This window comes from Capricornis sumatraensis, chromosome X (assembly GCF_032405125.1).
Source record: "Capricornis sumatraensis isolate serow.1 chromosome X, serow.2, whole genome shotgun sequence".
NCBI lineage: Eukaryota > Metazoa > Chordata > Mammalia > Artiodactyla > Bovidae > Capricornis > Capricornis sumatraensis.
In genome coordinates this window covers 148159761-148182937 of record NC_091092.1, presented here as the reverse complement: position 1 = coordinate 148182937, position 23177 = coordinate 148159761, and the positions used below count along the sequence as shown (strand labels likewise).

Below are 23177 nucleotides of genomic sequence, written 5' to 3'. Positions count from 1 at the left end.
ATAATCATTCTAACCTATCCTAATATTGTATTCTAACTCTCTCTCTTGTATTTTAATAATTTCTATTGCAGTATATTCCAGTACACTATAGAATATGTAGGTTCCCATAGCAGAAGAACACAGTCGCTCAGTCATGTCCTACGCTTTCTGACCCCGTGGACTGTAGCCCGCCAGGCTCCTCTGTCCATGGGATTCTCCAGGCAAGAATCCTGGAGTGGGTCGCCATGCCCTTCTCCAGGCGATCTTCCCAAGCCAGGGATCCAACCCAGGTCTCCTGCATTGCAAGCGGATTCTTTACTGTCTGAGCCACCAGGGAAACCCCAAATGTCCTAATAATATCCCATTATCTTCCAACAACATATGTTCCAATCGTTTACTATATTGCAGCGTCATCTTTGCTACGATATTCCATATTATTATATTCCATGAAATTACATGTCCCCTCCCCCGCCCCGTAATAATACAGACTAAAAAAACAGAAGACACAGGAAGCCCATTCTAGCAAAACGTCTTCTGGGCAGCGGGATTCAATTCTCGGGTAACGCTACCCTCTGCTGGTCAGAAACGCTCAGGAAGGAACACGGCCACCCGTGGCTGGGACATGTCTGGAACACTGGTCAAACACAGGCGCAGAAAGATGTATGATTCTTGCATTTCTTTTTACATGTTGCATTTCTGACACCGTAGGGAATGCATTTCAGTCTTGCGTTTCTGACCGGGACTTCCTGGGCTGGGGTGCATGGGAAGGGATTTTTTTTTTTTTTTTTTTTTTGGTCTATTTGACTGACTACAGAGGCGCGTGTGAGCAAAGAGAGAGAGAGGAGAACAGAAGAAGGGCAAGGGGACGGAGGCGGGGCAGACGGGGGCGGGGAGGAGTCCTGGGCGGACAATCCCCCCTCCTCTGCCTGCCGGCCAAGCACAGCATCCCAACAAAAGAGCCGTGTGAGCAGAGGACGGCCAGGAAGCAGCGGGTGCACGGACGTCTCCGGGGAAGACGCTTGCTCTGTCTGCCCGGTGTGGGGAAACGTGCGCGTGCGAGCTCAGTCGCTCAGTCGTATCCGACTCTTTGGCGACCCCGTGGACTGTAGCCCCACCAGGCTCCTCTGTCCATGGGATTCTCCAGGCGAGGACACTGGACTCGGCTGCCACTCCCCTTCTCCAGGGGAATCTTCCCGACCCAGGGAGCGAACCCGCCTCTTTCCGCTTCTGCATTGGAGACAGATTCTTTACCGCCTCATGGAATTCCTAGCAATACCTCACGAAAACGCCAGGCGCGAGTGGTTAATCATGCTGATACAGAATCTGGACCAGGGAGGTAAATGCAATTCCAAACATTCCCCGAGGCATGTTTGGGGCTTTCAGAAAGAACACACTCTTTCCTTTCTGCAGCACTGTTCCTTCCGAATGTCCGAAAGAGCATTTCTTTATCCAACATGCCCGCTACCCAGCTCGGGGCTTCCCTAGTGGCTCAGATGGCAAAGAATCTGCCTGCAATGCAGGAAACTTGGGTTCCACCCCTGGGTCAGGAAGATCCGCTGGGGAAGGGCATGGCAACCCACTCCAGTATTCTTGTCTGGGACAATTCCACGGACACAGAAGCCCGGTGGGCTACAGTCCACAGGGTCGCAAAGAGTTGGACACGACTCAATCACTAACATATACACCCAGCTCTGGGAATCACTCCGGAGTGATCGGTGCACGATGAATCGTATACTCTTGGCAGACAGGGACATTTAGAGACAAAAGATCTCAACAGACACGCCCTGCTGGTCCCCCAAGCTCCTGCTGCTGCCTCTTTAGAAAGCAAGCCGAATGGTCAGTTCATATCATCATCACCCACAGTGGGAAACTTTCGGAAGACCGCACTCCAAGCGTGTCCATCCCTGAGCCCCTGCACCAAATCCTGGGGCCTGAGCACCCAGGGAACTGTGGGAGACCCCACTCCAAGTGTGTGTATCCCTGACCCCCTGCACCAAACCCTAGGGGCTGAGCCCCCAGGGAACTGTGGGAGACCCCACTCCAAGCGTGTCCATCCCTGACCCCCTGCACCAAATCCTGAGGGCTGAGCACCCAGGGAACTAGGGGAGACCCCACTCTCAAGTGTGTCCATCCCTGACCCCCTGCACCAAATCCTGAGGGCTGAGCCCCCAGGGAACTGTGGGAGACCCCACTCCAAGTGTGTGTATCCCTGACCCCCTGAACCAAACCCTAGGGGCTGAGCACCCAGGGAACTGTGGGAGACCCCACTCCAAGCGTGTCCATCCCTGACCCCCTGCACCAAATCCTGAGGGCTGAGCCCCCAGGGAACTGTGGGAGACCCCACTCCAAGTGTGTCCATCCCTGACCCCCCTGCACCAAATCCCAGGGGCTGAGCACCCAGAGCAAGTGAGCAGGCCGGGGAGTCACAGGCATCTTCCCCAAGGAAAGGGTACTCACCCTGACAGCATCTCGAATATCAGGATGCCAAGTGCCCACCAGTCCACCGCTCGGCCGTGGCCCTTACTCTGAATGACCTCGGGGGCCAGGTACTCGGGGGTCCCACAGAGGGTCCACGTCCTGTGGGAGAAGAAGAAGGAGGTGGGGTCCCCAGAACTCAGCTGTGATTGGCCGACGCCTGCACCTCAGGAGCGGGGAGGCTACATCACTGAATTAATCTACGCGGAGCCTTCGACCCCCACCCTGTGGATAAACACGGCAACGCTGTCCTCTGTGACGTTTTTCCTTTTATAAACAGTTTTTTTTTTCAATTTAAGGTTTTCAACTTTTACTTCGTATGAGCATACAGCCGATGGACAATGTTGCGATGGTTTCAGGTGGACTGCGAAGGGACTCAGCCACACAAACACAAGTACCCACTGTCCCCCAAACTTCCCTCCCATCCAGGCTGCCACTCAGCAGAGTTCCCTGAGCTGTCCAGCAGGTCCTTGCTGGTTCTCCGTGTTAAATCCAGCAGTGTGTTCATGTCCATCCCAGACTCCCTGACTATCCCTTCCCCCATCCCTCTCCTTGGTGACCATAAGGTTATTACTGAGCAGAGTTGCCTGTGCGGTCCAGCAGGTCCTACCCCACACCTAAAGACAATAACCTTGTCTTCCCTGAGTTCCCTCCTTTTATGATCATGACGAAAGGATGTAAGTCACTCAGCCATGTCCAATTCTTTGCAGCCCCATGGACTGTGGCCCACCAGGCTCCTGTGGGATTCTCCAAGTAAGAATTCTTGGAGTGATTCTTCTCCAAGTAAGATTCTCTAAGTAAGAATACCAGAGTGGGTTGCCATTTCCTCCTCCAGGGGACCTTCCTGACTCAGGGATCAAACCCGGGTCTCCTGCACGGCAGCCAGATTCTTTACAGTCTGAGCACCAGGAAAGCCCTGCTTCCTTTTATAAACATTCATCAAGCAAAACAGACTCGAAGTAACAGTCCTGTTATCACGGCCGTGTATTTTTCTTGGTGTTTCCCTTCCCTGCTCGGAAGCAAAACCCCCAAAATCCTGTTTTCCCATAAAACGTTATGAAAACGGATTCAAGCCACTGACTTGTGAAACCCGCTGTACCAGTGAAGCATCTTCTCTGCCCTCTCTGCAGAAGGCCTGACGTGTGTGCTGAGCTCCTGTGGGTTCACTGACACGTTACCGTCAGCAGCGCCATTCAAAAATCCTGAGGCTAAGGGGCTCTGGGATGTTTGGGGTAGAAACAGGGCTGAGAACTTTGGAAATGATTTTCTCTCCCAGATGAGCCGAGACCTGCAGGAAAGTTAGCTTTTGGCCCCACCTAGAGGACAGCCAGAAAAAGACCCTGATGCTGGGAAAGACCCAAGGCGGCGGGAGAAGGGGGAAGACAGAGGATGAGATGGCTGGAGGGCATCACCGACTCGATGGGCATGAGTTTGAGCAAGCTCTGGGGGCTGGTGATGGACAGGGAGGCCTGGCGTGCTGCAGTCCGTGGGGTCGCAAAGAGTCGAACGTGACTGAGCAACTCAACAACCACAACACAGCGTATCGGGCTGAAAGCCGGAGATCCAACAAGTGAAGGCGGACCCAGCAGAGGAACTGCCTCCCCTTAAATCGCCTGCATGGGCAGGCGTTTTTTTTTGTTGTTGTTGTTATTTTTTAACACTATCACCACCTCGTTGCTTTGGCTCAGGAAATTCTTTAGCTCTGCGGGCCGATCCCGTTAGAGCTGCGTTTCCAGCCTGGGGGCACATCCAAGGTTGCCTGAATGCGGCTGGAAGCCTGGGCCTCGGCTGTGAGGTCCAGGCCAGCTGGAGGCAGGTTAACTTATACCTGCCAGGTGTGGTGTCTCCGCTTACGCGCGGAAAGTCGAGTCTCTGGCAGCAACCTCAGCTGAGGGGCCCGCACGTCGAAGGCTGTACGACTTAGCAGTTTTCCAAGTAGACTCAGGTAGCCTGACACCGTTTTCTTTTTTTAGCTCTGCCAGTTTGTGGCTACCAAGCCATCTCCCTCCAACCTCAGACACGCCTGCTCAGTCATGTATCCCCACGGACTGCAGGCCGCCAGGCTCCTCTGTCCATGGACCTTTCCAGGCAAGAACTCTGGAGTGGGTTGTCATGTCCTTCTCCGTATCTTTCTGAAGCAAAAGCTTTTTCCAATTCCAAAAAGACTCCACGCTTCTTAGGAGCTAGAGAGGCATAAATTGCTAGAAACAGCTTCAGAATGGAGCAAAGCTTCGTAAAACTTTACATCTCGAAGCGGAATTGCAGTTCTGTGAAACGTTGCAACGGCGTTTCCACAAGCCCCAGAAATGTCAGTCCTCACTTAATATCCCCAAAGAAAACTGAAAGCGGGGCGCTGAAGAGACTTGTGTACACTCACGTTCGTAGCAGACAGTTACGGAAAAGCGGGAACAGTTTGTCTTCTTCCTTTAAGAGAATTCTCTTTATACTTAAAAAATTTGCCCAATCCTCTTGGGCACACGAGGCATCCATTGTTAGAAACAAGCTTGTGATTTGCAAGAAACATGGGAAGAGAAAGACGGACGGCTGTCGATGCTGGGGGGAAAGTGCTGGTCCCGGCTGTGAATTATCAACACTCTGCTGTGGTCTTTTTCACTCACTCAGCTCGTGGAGAGAAGGCAAGGTGATATCCACCGCCGTTACTTTTTCTCAGTGTTATCGTTTCCACTACGACACGGGGCTTCCCGGGTGGCTTAAAGAGTAAAGAATCCACCTGCAGTGCGGGAGACCCGGGTTTGATCCCTGGGTCAGGAAGATCCCCTGGAGATGGGAATGGCAACCCACTCCAGTATTCTTGCCTGGAGAATGCCCATGAACAGAGGGGCCTGGCGGGGCTACAGTCCATGGGGCTGCAAAGAGTTGGACATGACTGAGCAACTAACACTTTCAGGGGTAGGAGGCTGTTATCCAAGGAGAGCGCGGTTGGTCTGTACAACAGACGTCCAGCTGGTGCTACGTTCATATTCCCAAGTGCCCACTGTGGCATCCACACTAGGTTGAGCTGGGTTCCACCCAAAAGTCCTAACGAAAGGCTGGAACCCGTGAATGTGATCTTGCTTGAAACAGGGTCTTGGAAGATGTAATCAAGAGAAGATTGGGACTAACCCAGCGACTCGCGTCCCCGTAAGAAGAGGGAGGCAGACAGAGATTTCCCTTTACCACGGGAGGACACGGTGAGAATGAGCCGGGAAGAGGCCGTCATCAGGAACTCAGATCGTGGATTTCAGAACTGGGGAGGGTAATAAATGTCTTCCAGGGTCGCACGTCCTGTACTTCTAAGACCGCACTGCCGTGACGTCACCTGACCTTGATTTCCCTACAACAAGACTCTCTCCAAGTAAAGTCACAATGGGGGGTAGAGCTTTAAGACACGGATTCTGGAGGGACATACATGCAGTCCACAGAAAAGGAGAGTGATCACGATGCTGGCGATGGTGATGATGTTGACGGTGATGATGGTGGTGATGTTAATGACGGTGGTGATGTTGATGGTACTGATATGATGTGGTGGTGATATTGATGGTGGTGATGTTGACGGTGACGATGGTGGTGATGTTAATAATGGTAGTGATGTTAATAATGGCGGTGATGTTAATGATGGTGGTGAGATTGATGGTGATGATGGTGGTGATACTGATGTGATGGTAGTGATGTTGATATGACGGTGGTAATAACGATATGATGAGGGTGGTGATGCTAGTGATGGTGGTGGTGTTGATGGTGATATCGATATGGTGATTGTGGTAAAAATGATGGTGGTGATGTCGATGGTGATAATCCTATGATGATGGTGGTGACGATATTGATGGTGGTGATACTGATACGATGGTGGTGATGTTGATGTGATAATGACATGGTGGTGGTGATGTGAATGATGGTGGTGATACGATGAGGGTGGTGATGCTAGTGATGGTGGTGATGTTGATGGCGATATCGATATGGTGATGGTGGTGATAATAATGACGGTGGTGATGTTGATGGTGATGATACGGTGGTGGTGGTGATGTTAATGATGGTGGTGGTGATATTGATGGTGGTGATGGTGATACTGAAGTGATGGTGGTGATGGTGGTGGTGGTGATGTTAATGGTGGTGGTGGTGAGATTGATGGTGGTGATGGTGGTGATACTGAGATGATGGTGGTGGAGATATTGATATGGTGATGGTGATACTGAAGTGATGGTGGTGATGTTGATGGTGATGATGGTGGTGATATTGATATGACGGTGGTGATGTCGATGGTGATAATCCTATGATGATGGTGGTGACATTGATGGTGGTGATATTGATACGACGGTGGTGATGTTGATGGTGATAACGTTGTGGTGGTGGTGATGTTGATGGTGGTGGTGTTGATGGCGATATCGATATGGTGATGGTGGTGATAATAATGACGGTGGTGATGTTGATGGTGATGATACGGTGGTGGTGGTGATGTTAATGATGGTGGTGGTGATATTGATGGTGGTGATGGTGATACTGAAGTGATGGTGGTGATGGTGGTGGTGGTGATGTTAATGGTGGTGGTGGTGAGATTGATGGTGGTGATGGTGGTGATACTGAGATGATGGTGGTGGAGATATTGATATGGTGATGGTGATACTGAAGTGATGGTGGTGATGTTGATGGTGATGATGGTGGTGATATTGATATGACGGTGGTGATGTCGATGGTGATAATCCTATGATGATGGTGGTGACATTGATGGTGGTGATATTGATACGACGGTGGTGATGTTGATGGTGATAACGTTGTGGTGGTGGTGATGTTGATGGTGGTGGTGTTGATGGCGATATCGATATGGTGATGGTGGTGATAATAATGACGGTGGTGATGTTGATGGTGATGATACGGTGGTGGTGGTGATGTTAATGATGGTGGTGGTGATATTGATGGTGGTGATGGTGATACTGAAGTGATGGTGGTGATGGTGGTGGTGGTGATGTTAATGGTGGTGGTGGTGAGATTGATGGTGGTGATGGTGGTGATACTGAGATGATGGTGGTGGAGATATTGATATGGTGATGGTGATACTGAAGTGATGGTGGTGATGTTGATGGTGATGATGGTGGTGATATTGATATGACGGTGGTGATGTCGATGGTGATAATCCTATGATGATGGTGGTGACATTGATGGTGGTGATATTGATACGACGGTGGTGATGTTGATGGTGATAACGTTGTGGTGGTGGTGATGTTGATGGTGGTGGTGTTGATGGCGATATCGATATGGTGATGGTGGTGATAATAATGACGGTGGTGATGTTGATGGTGATGATACGGTGGTGGTGGTGATGTTAATGATGGTGGTGGTGATATTGATGGTGGTGATGGTGATACTGAAGTGATGGTGGTGATGGTGGTGGTGGTGATGTTAATGGTGGTGGTGGTGAGATTGATGGTGGTGATGGTGGTGATACTGAGATGATGGTGGTGGAGATATTGATATGGTGATGGTGATACTGAAGTGATGGTGGTGATGTTGATGGTGATGATGGTGGTGATATTGATATGACGGTGGTGATGTCGATGGTGATAATCCTATGATGATGGTGGTGACATTGATGGTGGTGATATTGATACGACGGTGGTGATGTTGATGGTGATAACGTTGTGGTGGTGGTGATGTTGATGGTGGTGGTGTTGATGGCGATATCGATATGGTGATGGTGGTAACAATAATGATGGTGGTGATGTTGATGGTGATGATACGGTGGTGGTGGTGATGTTAATGATGGTGGTGGTGAGATTGATGGTGGTGATGGTGATACTGAAGTGATGGTGGTGATGGTGGTGGTGGTGATGTTAATGATCGTGGTGGTGAGATTGATGGTGGTGACGGTGGTGATGCTGAGATGATGGTGGTGGAGATATTGATATGGTGATGGTGATACTGAAGTGATGGTGGCGATGGTGGTGATGGTGATGTTAATGATGGTGGTGATGTTGATGGTGATAACATTGTGGTGGTGGTGATGATGATGGTGGTGATGGTGGTGATACTGAGATGATGGTGGTGGAGATACTGATATGGTGATGGTGATACTGAAGTGATGGTGCTGATGTTGATGGTGATGATGGTGGTGATATTGATATGACGGTGGTGATGTCGATGGTGATAATCCTATGATGATGGTGGTGACATTGATGGTGGTGATATTGATACGATGGTGGTGATGTTGATGGTGATAACGTTGTGGTGGTGGTGATGATGATGGTGGTGGTGATATTGATATGGTGATGGTGGTGATACTGAGATGATGGTGATGATGGTGATGTTAATGATGGTGGTGATGTTGATACGACGGTGGTGATGTCGATGGTGATAATCCTATGATGATGGTGGTGACGATATTGATGGTGGTGATATTGATACAATGGTGGTGATGTTGATGTGATAATGATATGGTGGTGGTGATGTGAATGACAGTGGTGATAATATGATGAGGGTGGTGATGCTAGTGATGGTGGTGATGTTGATGGCGATGTCGATATGGTGATGGTGGTAATAATAATGACGGTGGTGATGTTGATGGTGGTGATGGTGGTGGTGGTGATGTTAATGATGGTGGTGATGTCGATGGTGATAACATTGTGGTGGTGGTGATGTTGATGGTGGTGATGGTGGTGGTGATATTGATATGGTGATGGTGGTGATACTGAGATGATGGTGATGATGGTGATGTTAATGATGGTGGTGATTTGATATGACAGTGGTGATGATGATGGTGGTGGTGATGGTGGTGGTGATATTGATATGGTGACGGTGGTGATACTGAGATGATGATGGTGATGTTAATGATGGTGGTGATGTCGATACGACGGTGGTGATGTCGATGGTGATAATCCTATGATGATGGTGGTGACATTGATGGTGGTGATATTGATACGACAGTGGTGATGTTGATGGTGATAACGTTGTGGTGGTGGTGGTGATGGTGGTGGTGATATTGATATGGTGACGGTGGTGATACTGAGATGATGATGGTGATGTTAATGATGGTGGTGATGTCGATACGACGGTGGTGATGTCGATGGTGATAACATTGTGGTGGTGGTGATGTTGATGGTGGTGGTGGTGATGGTGATATCGATATGGTGATGGTGGTAACAATAATGATGGTGGTGATGTTGATGGTGACGATGGTGGTGATATTGATATGACGGTGGTGATGTCGATGGTGATAATCCTATGATGATGGTGGTGACATTGATGGTGGTGATATTGATACGACAGTGGTGATGTTGATGGTGATAACGTTGTGGTGGTGGTGGTGATGGTGGTGGTGATATTGATATGGTGATGGTGGTGATGTTAATGATGGTGGTGATGTTGATACGACGGTGGTGATGTTGATGGTGATAATCCTATGATGATGGTGGTGACGATATTGACGGCAGTGATGTTGACAGTGGTGACGTTGATAACGCTGCTGCTGCTGCTGCTAGTCGTGATGGCAGTGAAGGTGAGAATTGCGAGGTGACGTTGGTGCTAGGAGGTTGCACGTGATAAACTGAGGAGCACTGACTCTCTATCCCACGTCCACTACCTGATCAGAACTGTCTTTAGGGAAGACTTTCCAACAAGCAGATCCAGCCATCCTTACCCCTCACCCTACAGGGTAGGAACAGCTCTCACTTCACAGATGAGATGAGCAAGGCCAGGAACACAGGGGTGACCCCAATCTACACGCTCACCCCGACCCTCTAGAAATGGGCAAACACACGAGTCCAACGCACACAAGCGGTCCCCACGGCAAGCCTTCATTCCTCACTGCCCCTCTGAGGTGCTTCCATTAACAGAGGCTCTTGGTAAGGGAAATAAACTTATCCTGAAACCCATAAAGCGCTATCGCTTGGCAACTGTGGGGATACGGGCAGACCGTCTCACCTCTCAGAACCACAGATTTCTCAGCTGGGAACTGGTGACGGTCGGGCCAACTGATCACCCAGCAAATCTGTGAAGCATTTTACTGACAGTTTGTTGGAATCAAGCTTCCAAACAAAATGACTTTGGAAAAAAAAAAAAGAGGGCTTTCGTGTTGATGTTTGGTAGACACCCACACAATACTATAGTGCCATTATCCTTCAACTAAAAACAAATTTAAAACAATGGAATTCTGTAAAGCAATTATCCTTCAGTTAAAAAATAAATCATGGAGAAGGAAATTGCCACCCACTCCAGTATCCTTAGCTGGAAAAGTCCATTGACAGAGGAGCCTGGCGGGCTGCAGACCATGGGGTTACATGACAGTGCGCGTCCATGAGGGTTCAGGGAGATGGGTGGGTAGCAATAAACTGGTATAAGCAAAAATAAGTAAATAAATATATTTTTAAAAAAAATAAAATTAATTAATTAAAAAAAAAAAAACTGGCCTCCCCTGGAAGTTGAGAGATTGGGAATCCACCGCTGAGGGTGGTCACAGGTTCTCATCACCTCTGCTGCCTTGCTTTCTCCCCTGGGTCCCATCCCTGGTCCAGGAAGATTGCACATCACACAGGGCAGTGAAAACCCCGTGCACCACCGTGGGAGTGAGCCCGCTCTAGAGCCCGTCCTCCACAACAGGAGAAGCCGCTGCAATGAGGAGCCCCGCGGGTCACAACCAGAGAGGGGCCCCTGCTCGCCACAACTACAGAAAAGCCTGTGTGCTCTGCTGAGTTGCTCAGCCGTCTCTGACTCTTTGTGACCCCATGCTCTGTAGCCCGCCAGGCTCCTCTGTCCATGGGGATTCTCCAGGCAAGAACACTGGAGTGGGTGGCCATGCCCTCCTCCAGGGGACCTGCCTGATCCAGAGATGGAACCCAGGTCTCCCACATCGCAGGCAGATTCTTTACCAGCTGAGCCACCAGGGAAGCCCAAGAATACTGGAGTGGGTAGCCTATCCCTTCTCCAGGGGATCTTCCCGACCCAGCAATTAAACCGGGGTGTCCTCCATTGCAGGCAAACTCTTTACCAGCTGAGCCACCTAAGTACAGCAATGAAGACCCAGTACAGTCAAAAAGAACGATTTTTTTTTTTAAAACAAGGGTGGACTTTATACCCAACACTGCCAATAGATGGCAGCACCACTATCATAGAATAAAACCCAGGTTTAAAGCTACCTGCACTCTTTCCACATAAACTGACAGTGAAAATCACTCAGTTGTGTCCAACACTTTGCGACCCCACAAACTATCAGTTCAGTTCAGTTCAGACGCTCAGTCGTGTCCGACTCTTTGCGACCCCATGAATCGCAGCACGCCAGGCCTCCCTGTCCATCACCAACTCCCGGAGTTCACACAGACTCACGTCCATCAAGTCCGTGATGCCATCCAGCCCTCTCATCCTCGGTCGTCCCCTTCTCCTCCTGCCCCCAATCCCTCCCAGCATCAGAGTCTTTTCCAATGAGTCAACTCTTTGCATGAGGTGGCCAAAGTACTGGAGCTTCAGCTTTAGCATCATTCCTTCCAAAGAAATCCCAGGGTTGACCTCCTTCAGAATGGACTGGTTAGATATCCTTGCAGTCCAGGGGACTCTCAAGAGTCTTCTCCAACACCACAGTTCAAAAGCATCAATTCTTCGGCGCTCAGCCTTCTTCACAGTCCAACTCTCACATCCATACATGACCACAGGAAAAACCATAGCCTTGACTAGACGGACCTTAGTCGGCAAAGTAATGTCTCTGCTTTTGAATATACTATCTAGGTTCGTCATAACTTTTCTTCCAAGGAGTAAGCGTCTTTTAATTTCATGGCTGCAGTCACCATCTGCAGTGATTTTGGAGCCCAAAAAAATAAAGTCTGACACTGTTTCTACTGTTTCCCCATCTATTTCCCATGAAGTGATGGGACCGGATGCCACGATCTTCATTTTCTGAATGTTAAGCTTTAAGCCAACTTTTCGCTCCCCACAGAGTGTACATACATGTAATGCTCCAGGCCAGAATACTGGAGTGGGGAGCCTTTCCCTTCTCCAGGGGATCTTCCCAACCCAGTGATCGAACCCAGGTCTCCCACGTTGCAGGCGGGTTCTTTCCCAGCTAAGACACAAAGCACCCCATTTTATTCTTAGCCATGTAAGTGACGAAATTCTATAGGGAAAAATGACATTGACTTTAACTTCATCAGAGAAAGTAATCCCAGGATGGCCCCTGTGTAAAAGTCACCAGATATGAGTTATTTAATGTAAGTCATTTCAGTTCAGTCGCTCAGTCGTGTCCGACTCTGTGCGACCCCACGGACCACAGCACGCCAGGCCTCCCTGTCCATCACCAACTCCCCGAGTTTACTCAAACTCGTGTCTATTGAGTTGGTGATGCCATCCAACCATCTCATCCTCTATCGTCCCCTTCTCCTCCTGCCCTCAATCTTTCCCAGCATCAGGATCTTTTCCAATGAGTCACCTCTTCGCATCAGGTGGCCAAAGGATTGGAGTTTCAGCTTTAGCATCAGTCCTTCCAATGAACAGCCAGGACTGATTTCCAATGACTATTCAGGATTGATTTCCTCTAGGAGTCACTTCCTTTAACGTAAAACTGCTCCGCAACTGTTTGCCATAAGCAGATGTTTCTGCAACGTGAGGAAGAGTCCTCACGTGAACCAACCCCACCTCGTCACAGGAATGGACACCAGGGGCGTTTGTTCCAGATCTAGCTTCTGATATGGGAGTCAGCAGCTGCACTTTCACTGCACAGAGTGAAATTCTAACCCGGCTTTAATCTGAATTTAAATGTAACAACCCACTCTCAACGCACGGACTGAAAAATGGACGCGAATCTGCTTTCTTTCCAACTGTTTCAAGCGTCACGGGCAATAAACACAGATCTCGTGTTTCTGATGGGAAATCAGTGCCCAACTTAAAGAGACACCAAAGGAGAAACAATGTTTGGAATTTTAAAACCTGAGTAGCAAAGATTCATGGAGGACTTCCCATGGTTCAGACCCATGCTTCCAAAGCGGGGAGCATGCACGTTCCACCCTTGGCTGGGGAACTAAGATCCCACACACTGTGAGGTGTGGACAGAAAACATTCACGGAGAGTCTGTCAGAGCTGATGCGGACAATATGTTGAAATGGTCCCATTTGGGACATCCTGAATTAAATCAAGTTCTGAATGAAATCATTTATGCCTGGTTTGACTTTTTGAAACAAGACTCGTTAAAAATGTGAACTAATTCAGATCTGTGCTGGATTTGTTTTGAACAGCAATGCTCTCGACAGCAACGTTAGGAAGCTAAATTAGTAAAATCGTGCAGAGGAAGGGAACACACACCTTTGTCCTGGGAAATTCGGTTCTGTACGCGCCTCAGTAAGCTAAGGCGTGTCTGACTCTTCGTGACCCCAGGCGGTGTCAGAAGGACTGGGCTCTGGGGCTGTCTCTAAGACTGTCCTGAGCTTGGGGACAATATAACACACCTGTACCTCTTAAAACGTCATCATGCTCATTACAGACAATAGCCGAGGGCGTGGAGACAACCTCATTGTCCGTCAGTAGCAGAAACTATAAAGGAGATGGAATACGAGATGGAATATTACTCAGCCATGAGAAAGGACGACAGCGTGCCATTTGTGGCAACCTGGATGGACCCACAGATGGGCATATTAAGTGAAGCCGGTCGGATAAAGACAAAAGCTATACAGTATCAGTTATGAGGGTGAGTGTTATTTGCTTGGTCATGGCTAACTGTCTGCCATGAATTGTAGCCCGCCAGGCTTCTCTGTCCATGGGATTCTCCAGGCAAGAACACTGGAGTGGGTAGCCTTTCCCTTCTCCAGGGGATCTTTCCAACCCAGGGATCGAACCCAGGTCTCCGGCATTGCAGGCAGATTCCTTACCAGCTGAGCCCCCAGGGAGCCACCCATCACTTCTGCTGAGATGAGGAATCTCAACAGAAAGCAACTCCCAGCACAGAAGGCGGAGTGGAGGCCGCCAGAGGCAGAGGGTGGGGAGAAAGGGCAACACGGGGAGGGCGACGGGCACTCACTTGTCCACCAGCTTCTTGGCGAACCCGAAGTCGGTGAGCTTGACGTGGCCGTCTCTGTCCAGCAGGATGTTCTCCGGCTTCAGGTCCCTATAGACGATGTCCCGGGAGTGCAGGTACTCGATGGCACAGACGATCTCAGCCGCGTAGAACAGCCCGGTGTTGCTGGAGAAGCGGCCGCGGTTCCGCAGGTAGCTGAAGAGCTCGCCGCCCGGCACGAACTCCATGAGCATGTACAGGAATCGGTCGTCGTGGCCCGTCCAGAACCTGCACCAGGGAGGGCGGGGGGATCCCAGTGAGACTGAGCGCTCCGCCCCGGCCGGACACACAGAGGCTGAGGTGGGCAAAGCATTGAGCTCATGGCCCGTCCAGAACCTGCACCGGGGAGGGCGGGGGGATCCCAGTGAGACTGAGCGCTCCGCCCCGGCCGGACACACAGAGGCCGAGGTGGGCAAAGCATTGAGCTCATGGCCCGTCCAGAACCTGCACCGGGGAGGGCGGGGGGATCACAGTGAGACTGAGCGCTCCACCCCAGCAGGACACACAGAGGCTGAGGTGGGCAAAGCATTGAGCTTTGAAGACTCTGGAGAGTCTCTTGGACTGCAAGGAGACCCAACCAGGCCATCCTAAAGGAAATCAGTCCTGAATATTCATTGAAAGGACTGACGCTGAAGCTGAAGCTCCAATACTCTGGCCACCTGATGTGACGAGTTGACTCACTGGAAAAGACCCTGATGCTGCAAAAGATTGAAGGCAGGAGGAGAAGGGGGCGACAGAGGATGAGATGGTTGGATGGCATCACTGACTTGATGGACATGAGTTTGAGCAAACTCTGGGAGTTGCTGATGGACAGGGAAGCCTGGCGTGCTGCCGTCCATGGGGTCGCAAAGAGTCAGACACGACTAAGCAACTGAACAACAACTTCCTTGGTTCTGCAAGTGCTGTTTTCATTACATAGGAGGGTGACGGACTCTAAGCCGAGGTGATAAAGGCGTTGGAGAAAGAGAGAGAAGAAAAGAACAGACTGGTAGATTCAACAGCCAGCACAAGGCCCTCAGTCATGAGAAAGCCAGGTGCTGCAGTCCCTGGGTTCACAAAGCGCTGGACCAGCTGAACGACACACACCGTCACAGACATGTATATGTGTCCACGTATACATGTCATGAAGAGTGGATTCGCTCAGACGTGTCCGACTCTTTGCGACCCCATGGACTATAGCCTGCCAGGTTCCTTCGTCCATGGGATTTTCCAGACAAGAATACTGGAGTGGGGTGCCATTCCCTTCTCCATCTATTGGAATAAATACAATTGTATAAGATACGACCCTGGAAAAGGTACACATAAGAAAGAGATGGTCACACTAAGTGAAGCCAGACAGAATCACAGAAATACTGTATGATACTACTTATACATGGAATCTAAGAGAGAATGACAAAGTCCCCTAAACAAAACTTTTAGACGCACTGGGAAACCAAAAACCTCTTGTGACTTGCCTTACAGCACTCTCTGCTTTACTGAGGTGCTCCGCCGCTGAATCCGCTGTATCTCTGAGGTCTACCTATAGCAAACTGTTACCAATACATAGAGATATATATCAATATATCAATGTATAAGCACTGGAAGAGATTGCTTGCAATGACCCAAAACGTAACTGGAAGGAAAATCAGAAAAAAGTAATCAAGTGCAGTGGTCAGTAAAGTATACGTGCTAAGAGTCCTGTCTGACTCTTTGTGACCCCATGGACTGTAGCCCACCAGGCTCCTCTGTCCATGGGATTCTCCAGGCAGGAATACTGGAGTGGGCTGCCATGCCCTCCTCCAGGGGATCTTCCCGACCCAGGGATCAAACCCAGGTCTCCTGCACTGCAAGCAGATTCTTTATCATGTGAGCAACAGCGAAGTTCCCAGGGAAATATAAGTTTATGCAATAAAAAAAAGATGAGGGAATTCCCTAGTGGTCCAGCGGTTAGGACAGTGCGCTTTCATTGTTGAAGGCGTGGGTTTGACGCCTGGTGTGAGAACTAAGACCTTACAAGTTGCACAAGGTGGCCAAATTAGAAAAAAGATGGGCGGCAGAGAGGAAAACCTTTTCTGTGTCCAAGGAGAGCCTTTCAAAAAGAAAAAACAGCATACTGTTCTGATGTTCAAACGAATGTCTATTTCGCTGATCACTGTGGTTATCCGTTAGAGAAAAGTATGGGTCCTGCATACAACAGGCTTTCTCCAAGTGTGCATTTAAATGAGAAGACTCTCTGAGGCTAGCCTCAGACGTGTACTTAGTCGCTCAGTCCCGTCTTACTCTTGGCAACCCTATGGACTGTAGCCCTCTAGGCTCCTCTGTCCGTGGGACTTCCCAGGCAAGGAGACTGGAGTGGATTCCCATTCCCTTCCGCAAGTGGATCTTCCCGATCCAGGGATTGAACCTGTGTCTCCTGCATCGGCAAGCGGCATTTTTTACCATCTGGGCCCCCTGGGGAGCCCGCTACGCTCAGATAGAGCTGCTGTTATCATAAATGCAAGCCCCTTTTCCTGACACCCAGTGAGACCAAACGATACTAGGATACTGGAATTTGAAACACAGGAAAGTTTGTTACAGGGCCGCACAAGGAGATGGGTGCGTCAAGCCTTAAGAAAGCCAAAGTTACTGGAAGCTTTCAGCAAAGCCCTTTAGTACAGAAGGTGAGGGATGGGCGTGGTTAGCTGTTGCCAACTTCTTGATGTCAGAACCTTTATTCAGGCTTCCCTAGTGTCTCAGAAGAATCTGCCTGCAATGCAGGAGACCTGGGTTCAATCCCCAGGTTGGGAAGATCCCTTGGAGAAGGCAATGGCAACCCACTCCAGTATTCTCACCTGGAGAATCCCACGGACAGAGGAGCCTGGCAGGGCGACAGTCCAAGAGGCTGCAAAGAGTCAGACACGACTGAACACATTCACACACACACACATCCTTTGCTCTTGAGGTCCCGTCACGGTCAGCGGATAATGTTCCGCTAAATTTCTACCAGACACGTGTTATATTCTCTGTTCTGAAAAGAAAGGACCAGGTCCCCAGGCATAGGTTTCACCCTTCAGGGTCCCAGGCCTGGCTCAGAAGGGACAGAGCTTAGCGGGCAGCTCCCTGAGGGGCAGGTCCCCAGACCCTGCCCAGCTGTCATCACTGAACTGACCCTCGGGCTTCTCAGGGTGTCCAGGTCGGAGAAGATGCGGTCCCATGGGAGTCCCTGACTGTACGATAGCCAAGACAGACGCCCAAGTAGTTAGATCGCAGACCCAAGGATGAGGGAGACCCCCCAGGCTTCTCAGGGTGTCCAGATGGGGGAGACGAGGTCCCATGGGGGTCCCTGACGGCAGGGTAGCCACGACAGATGCCCGCTCTACTTAGATCACAGAACCTAGGACGGGGGGAGACGGTCACCGCGGCCTGAAGCCTCGGGTCCAGACAGCGGGTGGCCCTGGCAAGCACCCTGGAGCCCCCCCGAAGCCATAACCCCCAGCTTGTTCCTGGGGCCCCCCGGGGTCTCCCACTGGACCAAGGCTGAGTGAGCTGGAAGGCCCCCGGGGGTAAGGCCAGGACCAGTGTCTGCACTGTGTCCACCCGATGACCGCCGGCCCACACACCTTTGGATGAAAGCCCTCACTAAGGGGCACTGAATGACAGCTGGGGCCTGTGGACGGGGCCCGAGGCAGCGCCGTCCAATGGCTGAGCAGCATCACTAAGCGATGTTCACTGATGCTTGCCTGCCAGTGGTTGGGGCCCACTCGGTGCCGTCCAATGGCTGAGCAGAACCACTAAGGGTCGCTCATTGGCAGCTAGCTGCTTGTGGGCGGGGCCCACTGCAGAAATGACCAATGGCTGGGTGGGACCAAGAATGTTCCTCATTGACGGTTGCCTGGGGGCCACTATGGCACTGCCCAATGGCTGAGCAGAACCATCACCAGGACTTCATTGGCAGTTGGCTGCTTGTGGGCGGGGTCCACTGCAGAGCCAACCAATGGCTGAGTGGAACCACAAAGGGTTGTTCACTGACAGTAGCTTGTGGGTGGGGCCCACTGAGGTGCCATCCAATGGCTGAGCAGGACCATTATGTGTTGCTCATTGGAAGTTGGGTGCTTGTGGGCGGGGTCCATTGCAGAAACGACCAGTGGCTGGGTGGGACCAAGAATGTTACTCATTGACAGTTGGTTACCTGGCGACCACTGTGGCACTGCCCAACGGCTGAGCAGGACCATCACCAGGACTTCATTGGCAGTTGGTTGCTTGTGGGCGGGGGCCCACTGAGGTGCTGTCCACTGGGTGAGCAGGACCACTAAGGATCGCTCATTGGCAGTTGGTTGCTTGTGGGCGGGGCCTTCTGAGGTGTCAACCAATGGAGGTGCGGTACCACTAACGGTCTCTCATTCATAGTTGGTAGCCGGCGGGCGGAGCTCACTGAGGCATCAGCCAATGGCTGGGCAGGACCACTAAGGGTCACTTAATGACGATTGTTTCTGGGCGGGTCCTTCTGCAGCACTGACCAATGGCTGAGTGGGACCACTCACGGGCACTCATTCATAGTTGGTTGCCGGTGGGCTGAGCCCACTGAGGCCTCAACCCATGCCTGAGCAGGAGTACTTAGGGTCTCTTACGGACAGCTGGTTGCTTGTAGGCGGGACCCGCTGCAGAGCTGACCAATGGCTGAGCGGGACCTGTTGCCTAGTAATGGTGCAGCCTAGCGATGCACATTGAGGGCTGCACGCTAAGGGAAGCACTCACCTCACTTTGTTACACTCCTATAAATGCCTTTCTTTCTGCATTGCTAGATTTCTGCCTCTTGCGGCCAGGGCTGCCCAGGGACCCCATCTTTAGGAAGCACAGTGGCATCCACTTCTAGGGGTTTCTCTTTCCCCAGTTCCTGTGTATCTTTGTCCTGTTCCCAGTCTCAAGGTTCGAGATCTGCAGTGTTGAGATCTGACCGAAGACAGGAGGCAGGAAGGGGGCTTGGGGTGGGGTGGTGGTGGTTTGTGGCTGTTATTACTGGAAAAGGAACAAAACCTGCCCTCCCCCAGTATCTCTCAGGCACGCAGATTATCTCCAGCTGAAAACAAACAAGGTCCGGCAGATGCAAGGGAAAACTTGGACCTTCTCCCTGAACTGCCTACAAGAACGTAGATAGAGGAGTTGGTCCTGGAATCTCTAGTTCCAGCAGAGATGTCTGCAGAGGGCAAACAGAGCTGAAGACTAGAGTTCACACTAGGTCTCTATGTCTCTCCTGGACCAGCAAACATTTATTTATAAAATTTTGTTTTTTCTCCATCTCTATGTCAACTGCCCTTCCTCCTCTTTGATATCTCAAACCACTACCCCCAACATCCTCTTTTTGTCTGCAGCTGAAGAGGGTATTTAAGGGGAGTGTTAGGGCCATCTGGTGAGTCCCAGTTGGCTCAGTGGTAAAGAGTTCGCCTGCCAAAGCAGGAGATGCAAGAGTTCGATCCCTGTGTTGGGAAGATCCGCTGGAGGAGGAAATGGCAACCCAGTCCAGTATTCTGGCCTGGAGAATCCCATGGACAGAGGAGCCTGGCGGGGCTACAGTCCATGCGGGTCGCAAAGAGTTGGGACACAAGTGAGCATGTGGGCTACAAGTTGGGCCATTTAAGGGAGTGACTCCATTTTCGTAGCTCTCTCCCATGTATACATGAGATTAAATTTTTGTGTGCTTTTTCTCCTGGTTCATCTGTCTCAGGTCCATTTCATTCTTAGACCAGCCAGAAGACCCTGGAAGGATCAGGAACATGTCTTCCTCCCTGGCATCACTGTCTAGAGAAACCAGATGACTAGACGCCCGCCTTTTTTTTCCATCATTTATAATCGAGACAAGTCTCTTTCTCTGGGCTGCGCTCACTCCTTCTCTGGGTCACAGCATGACCTGTCTAGGTCTAGCCAGCCTGTTCCTTGCCGTGATGCTCAAACAGAAGCACACAGAATCCCAAAGGTATGACAGCCTCACTGTTCTTTCTTGGGCGAGCTTAGCACCCAGCGAGGGCTCTTCTGATGGGAGAACGTCTTCCAGGGTCCCAATGACACCTGACGGATGACCCTGCACAATGAACCTCAATAGAAACTCGTGAGAAATGGATTTCCAGCCCTATCAGTAAACCAAGGATGTCACAGTCATGAGTGACTGCAAGCACGATGGATGGGGAGTCCACGAGCCCTGAAGGAACTCAGGAAACAACCGCTGCCGGCGAGCAGCCACTCCCCGTGGTGAGCCCTGAGGAAACTCAGCAGGTGAACACACAGATGCTGGCCCCAGGTAGCTGAGATGCAGAATAAAAGGAATGACTTCAGTGAGTCCAGATGCTTGCATCTTCCTATACATCAGCTCAGTTCAGTCCAGCCGCTCAGTCACGTCCAACTCTACAACCCCATGGACTGCAGCACGGCAGGCCTCCCCGTCCATCACCAACTCCTGGAGCTTATTCAGACTCATGCCCATCGAGTCGGTGATGCCATCCAACCATCTCATTCTCTGTGGTCCCCTTCTCCTTCCACCTTCAATCTTTCCCAGCATCAAGGTCTTTTCAAATGAGTCAGTTCTTCCCATCAGGTGGGCAAAGTATTGGAGTTTCAGTTTCAGCATCAGTCCTTCCAATGAACACCCAGGACTGCTCTCCTTTAGGATGGGCTGGTTGGATCTCCTTCCAGTCCAAGGGACTCTCAAGAGTCTTCTCCAACACCACAGTTCGAAAGCATCAACTCTTCAGCGCTCAGCCTTCCTTATGGTTCAACACTCACATCCATACATAGAAAAGCACTAAATTCCTCAACTTCGGGTATCTGATTTCTTTCATTAACAATCACCTTCTGATGTTCACACTAACTGCTCTCAGTTGCAAAACTTCCATATAACCTGGCTCTCCGCACCCCGTCCTGCTTCCTCAGAGCAATTCTCAGGGTTAATAGAGATGCTGCCTCCTGGGCTTAAGTCCTAAAAATGTCAGCAGTGCTGAGAACACCTGTCCTGGTGCCACTCTCAAAAGAACAAAGTGTTAGCCGCTCAGCCGTGTCTGACTCTTTGCGACCCCATGGACTGTAGCCCACCAGGCTCCTCTGACCATGGGATTCTCCAGTCGAGGATACTGGAGTGGGTTGCCATTCCCTTCTCCCGGGGATCTTCCCAACCCAGGGATCGAACTCAGGTCCCACTCTTAGATGCCAGCAATCTCTATACGGCAGAAAGGACAGGGAGCAGACACAGGGATGCCTTCTTCAGACAGGACCGAAGCCGTCCTCCCCTGGAAAATCTTGACTGTGTCACAATCCTTCAACACCCTGGACGCTGAGTTACTAAGCTCTTCTAAAATTATCTCTCCGCTGGCTGCACTGACCTTTGGAATGGTTTTATCCCAGAACAGAAAAGTTTCGTCCGATATCTATGTAGTGAACCTCCTGGCTGGCTTTCAGAAACATGCAACCAGTCACACTTCAAGTCCCGAACTTGCTGATAACACCCCAGGCGAGCGTGCCAAACCGTTCAAGCACAAGTTCAAACTGGAGCCTTTCTTCGGCGTGATCTTCTATGCTCCACGCAGCTTCATGGAAATGCAAGGAAAACCCACTCGGGGTTTCTGGACAGTGTTTCAAAAGGCAGATACTGGGAGAAGTGACTCACTTCCAAGAGAAAACTGGACAGCTGGGAGGATTCAACACCTGCTCACCTCCTGGTTTTCTTCCCACTCAACTGCAGGCTTCACCCCGTGGCTGCGGGCCTTCCCCGCCGTCTGTTCCCAGGGCTGGTCACACAGATCCCTGTCCCCCCTGCTCTGTATGGGGGCGCATCCAAAGCCTGCGGGCCCTGGATCAACGCAACCGCGGTTTTCAAACACAACCTGGTCTCTGAAGTGATAACACATGGAAAAACATCCCAAACCTCAAGGACCTTATAATAACACCCTCATGGGCTAAAACACCGGCATTGAGCAACTCAGTAAGTAGGTGTTCTGGGCTGGATGGCCAAAGTGTCAGTCGCTCAGTCATGTCCAACTCTGCGACCCCATGGACCATAGCCCGCCGGGCTCCTCTGTCCATGGGACTCTCCAGGCAAGAATACTGGGGTGGGTTGCCATTTCCTCCTCCAGGGGATCTTCCCGACCCAGGGATCGAACCTGCGTCTCCTGCCATTTCAGGCAGATTTTTATATATACTGTCTGGATCACCCCAAATCCATATGTTGAACTGCTAACCCCCCAGGACCTAAGAATATGCCTGTATTAGGAGATGGGTCTTCAAAGAGAGGATAAAGGTGAAATGAGGTCACTAGGGCGGGTCCTGATCCCCAAGGACTGGGGTCCATACAGAAAGAGAGGTCAGGAGACAGACACACGCAGAAGCACAGCTGTGTAGACTAGATTACAAGGAAAAATCCCCATTTCCTTCCCCTGGGCATCTTCCCGACCTAGGCCTCTTGGTATAAGGCCACCCATGAAATCGGATGAACAACACATTTCTACAGCACCTCAACAAGTTAATTCTACCTGCAATGACCCAATTTCCAAACAAGATCACTTTCACGGGTACTTGTGGTGTATTTCTGGGCTTGGGTGCTGCTCGCTCAGTCATGTCTGACTCTTTGCAACCCCATGGACTGGAGCCTGCCAGGCTCCTCTGTCCATGAGTTTCTCCAGGCAAGAACCCTGGAGTGGGTTGCTATTTCCTTCTCCAGGGGATCTTCCCGTCCCAGGGATCGAACCCAGGTCTTCTGCATTGC

General features: G+C 50.8%; 1 protein-coding gene across 1 annotated transcript in view; it reads right to left on the bottom strand.

Annotated features, from left to right (window-relative positions):
- Positions 1 to 23177, bottom strand: part of PRKX (protein kinase cAMP-dependent X-linked catalytic subunit) — a 57172-nt gene that overhangs the window by 8712 nt on the left and 25283 nt on the right. The window contains exons 3-4 of the mRNA XM_068963341.1: positions 14438 to 14701; positions 2437 to 2556 (exon numbers count right to left, since the gene is read on the bottom strand). Of these exons, the coding sequence (XP_068819442.1) occupies positions 2437 to 2556; positions 14438 to 14701 (384 nt within the window). The remainder of the gene's footprint in view (positions 1 to 2436; positions 2557 to 14437; positions 14702 to 23177) is intronic.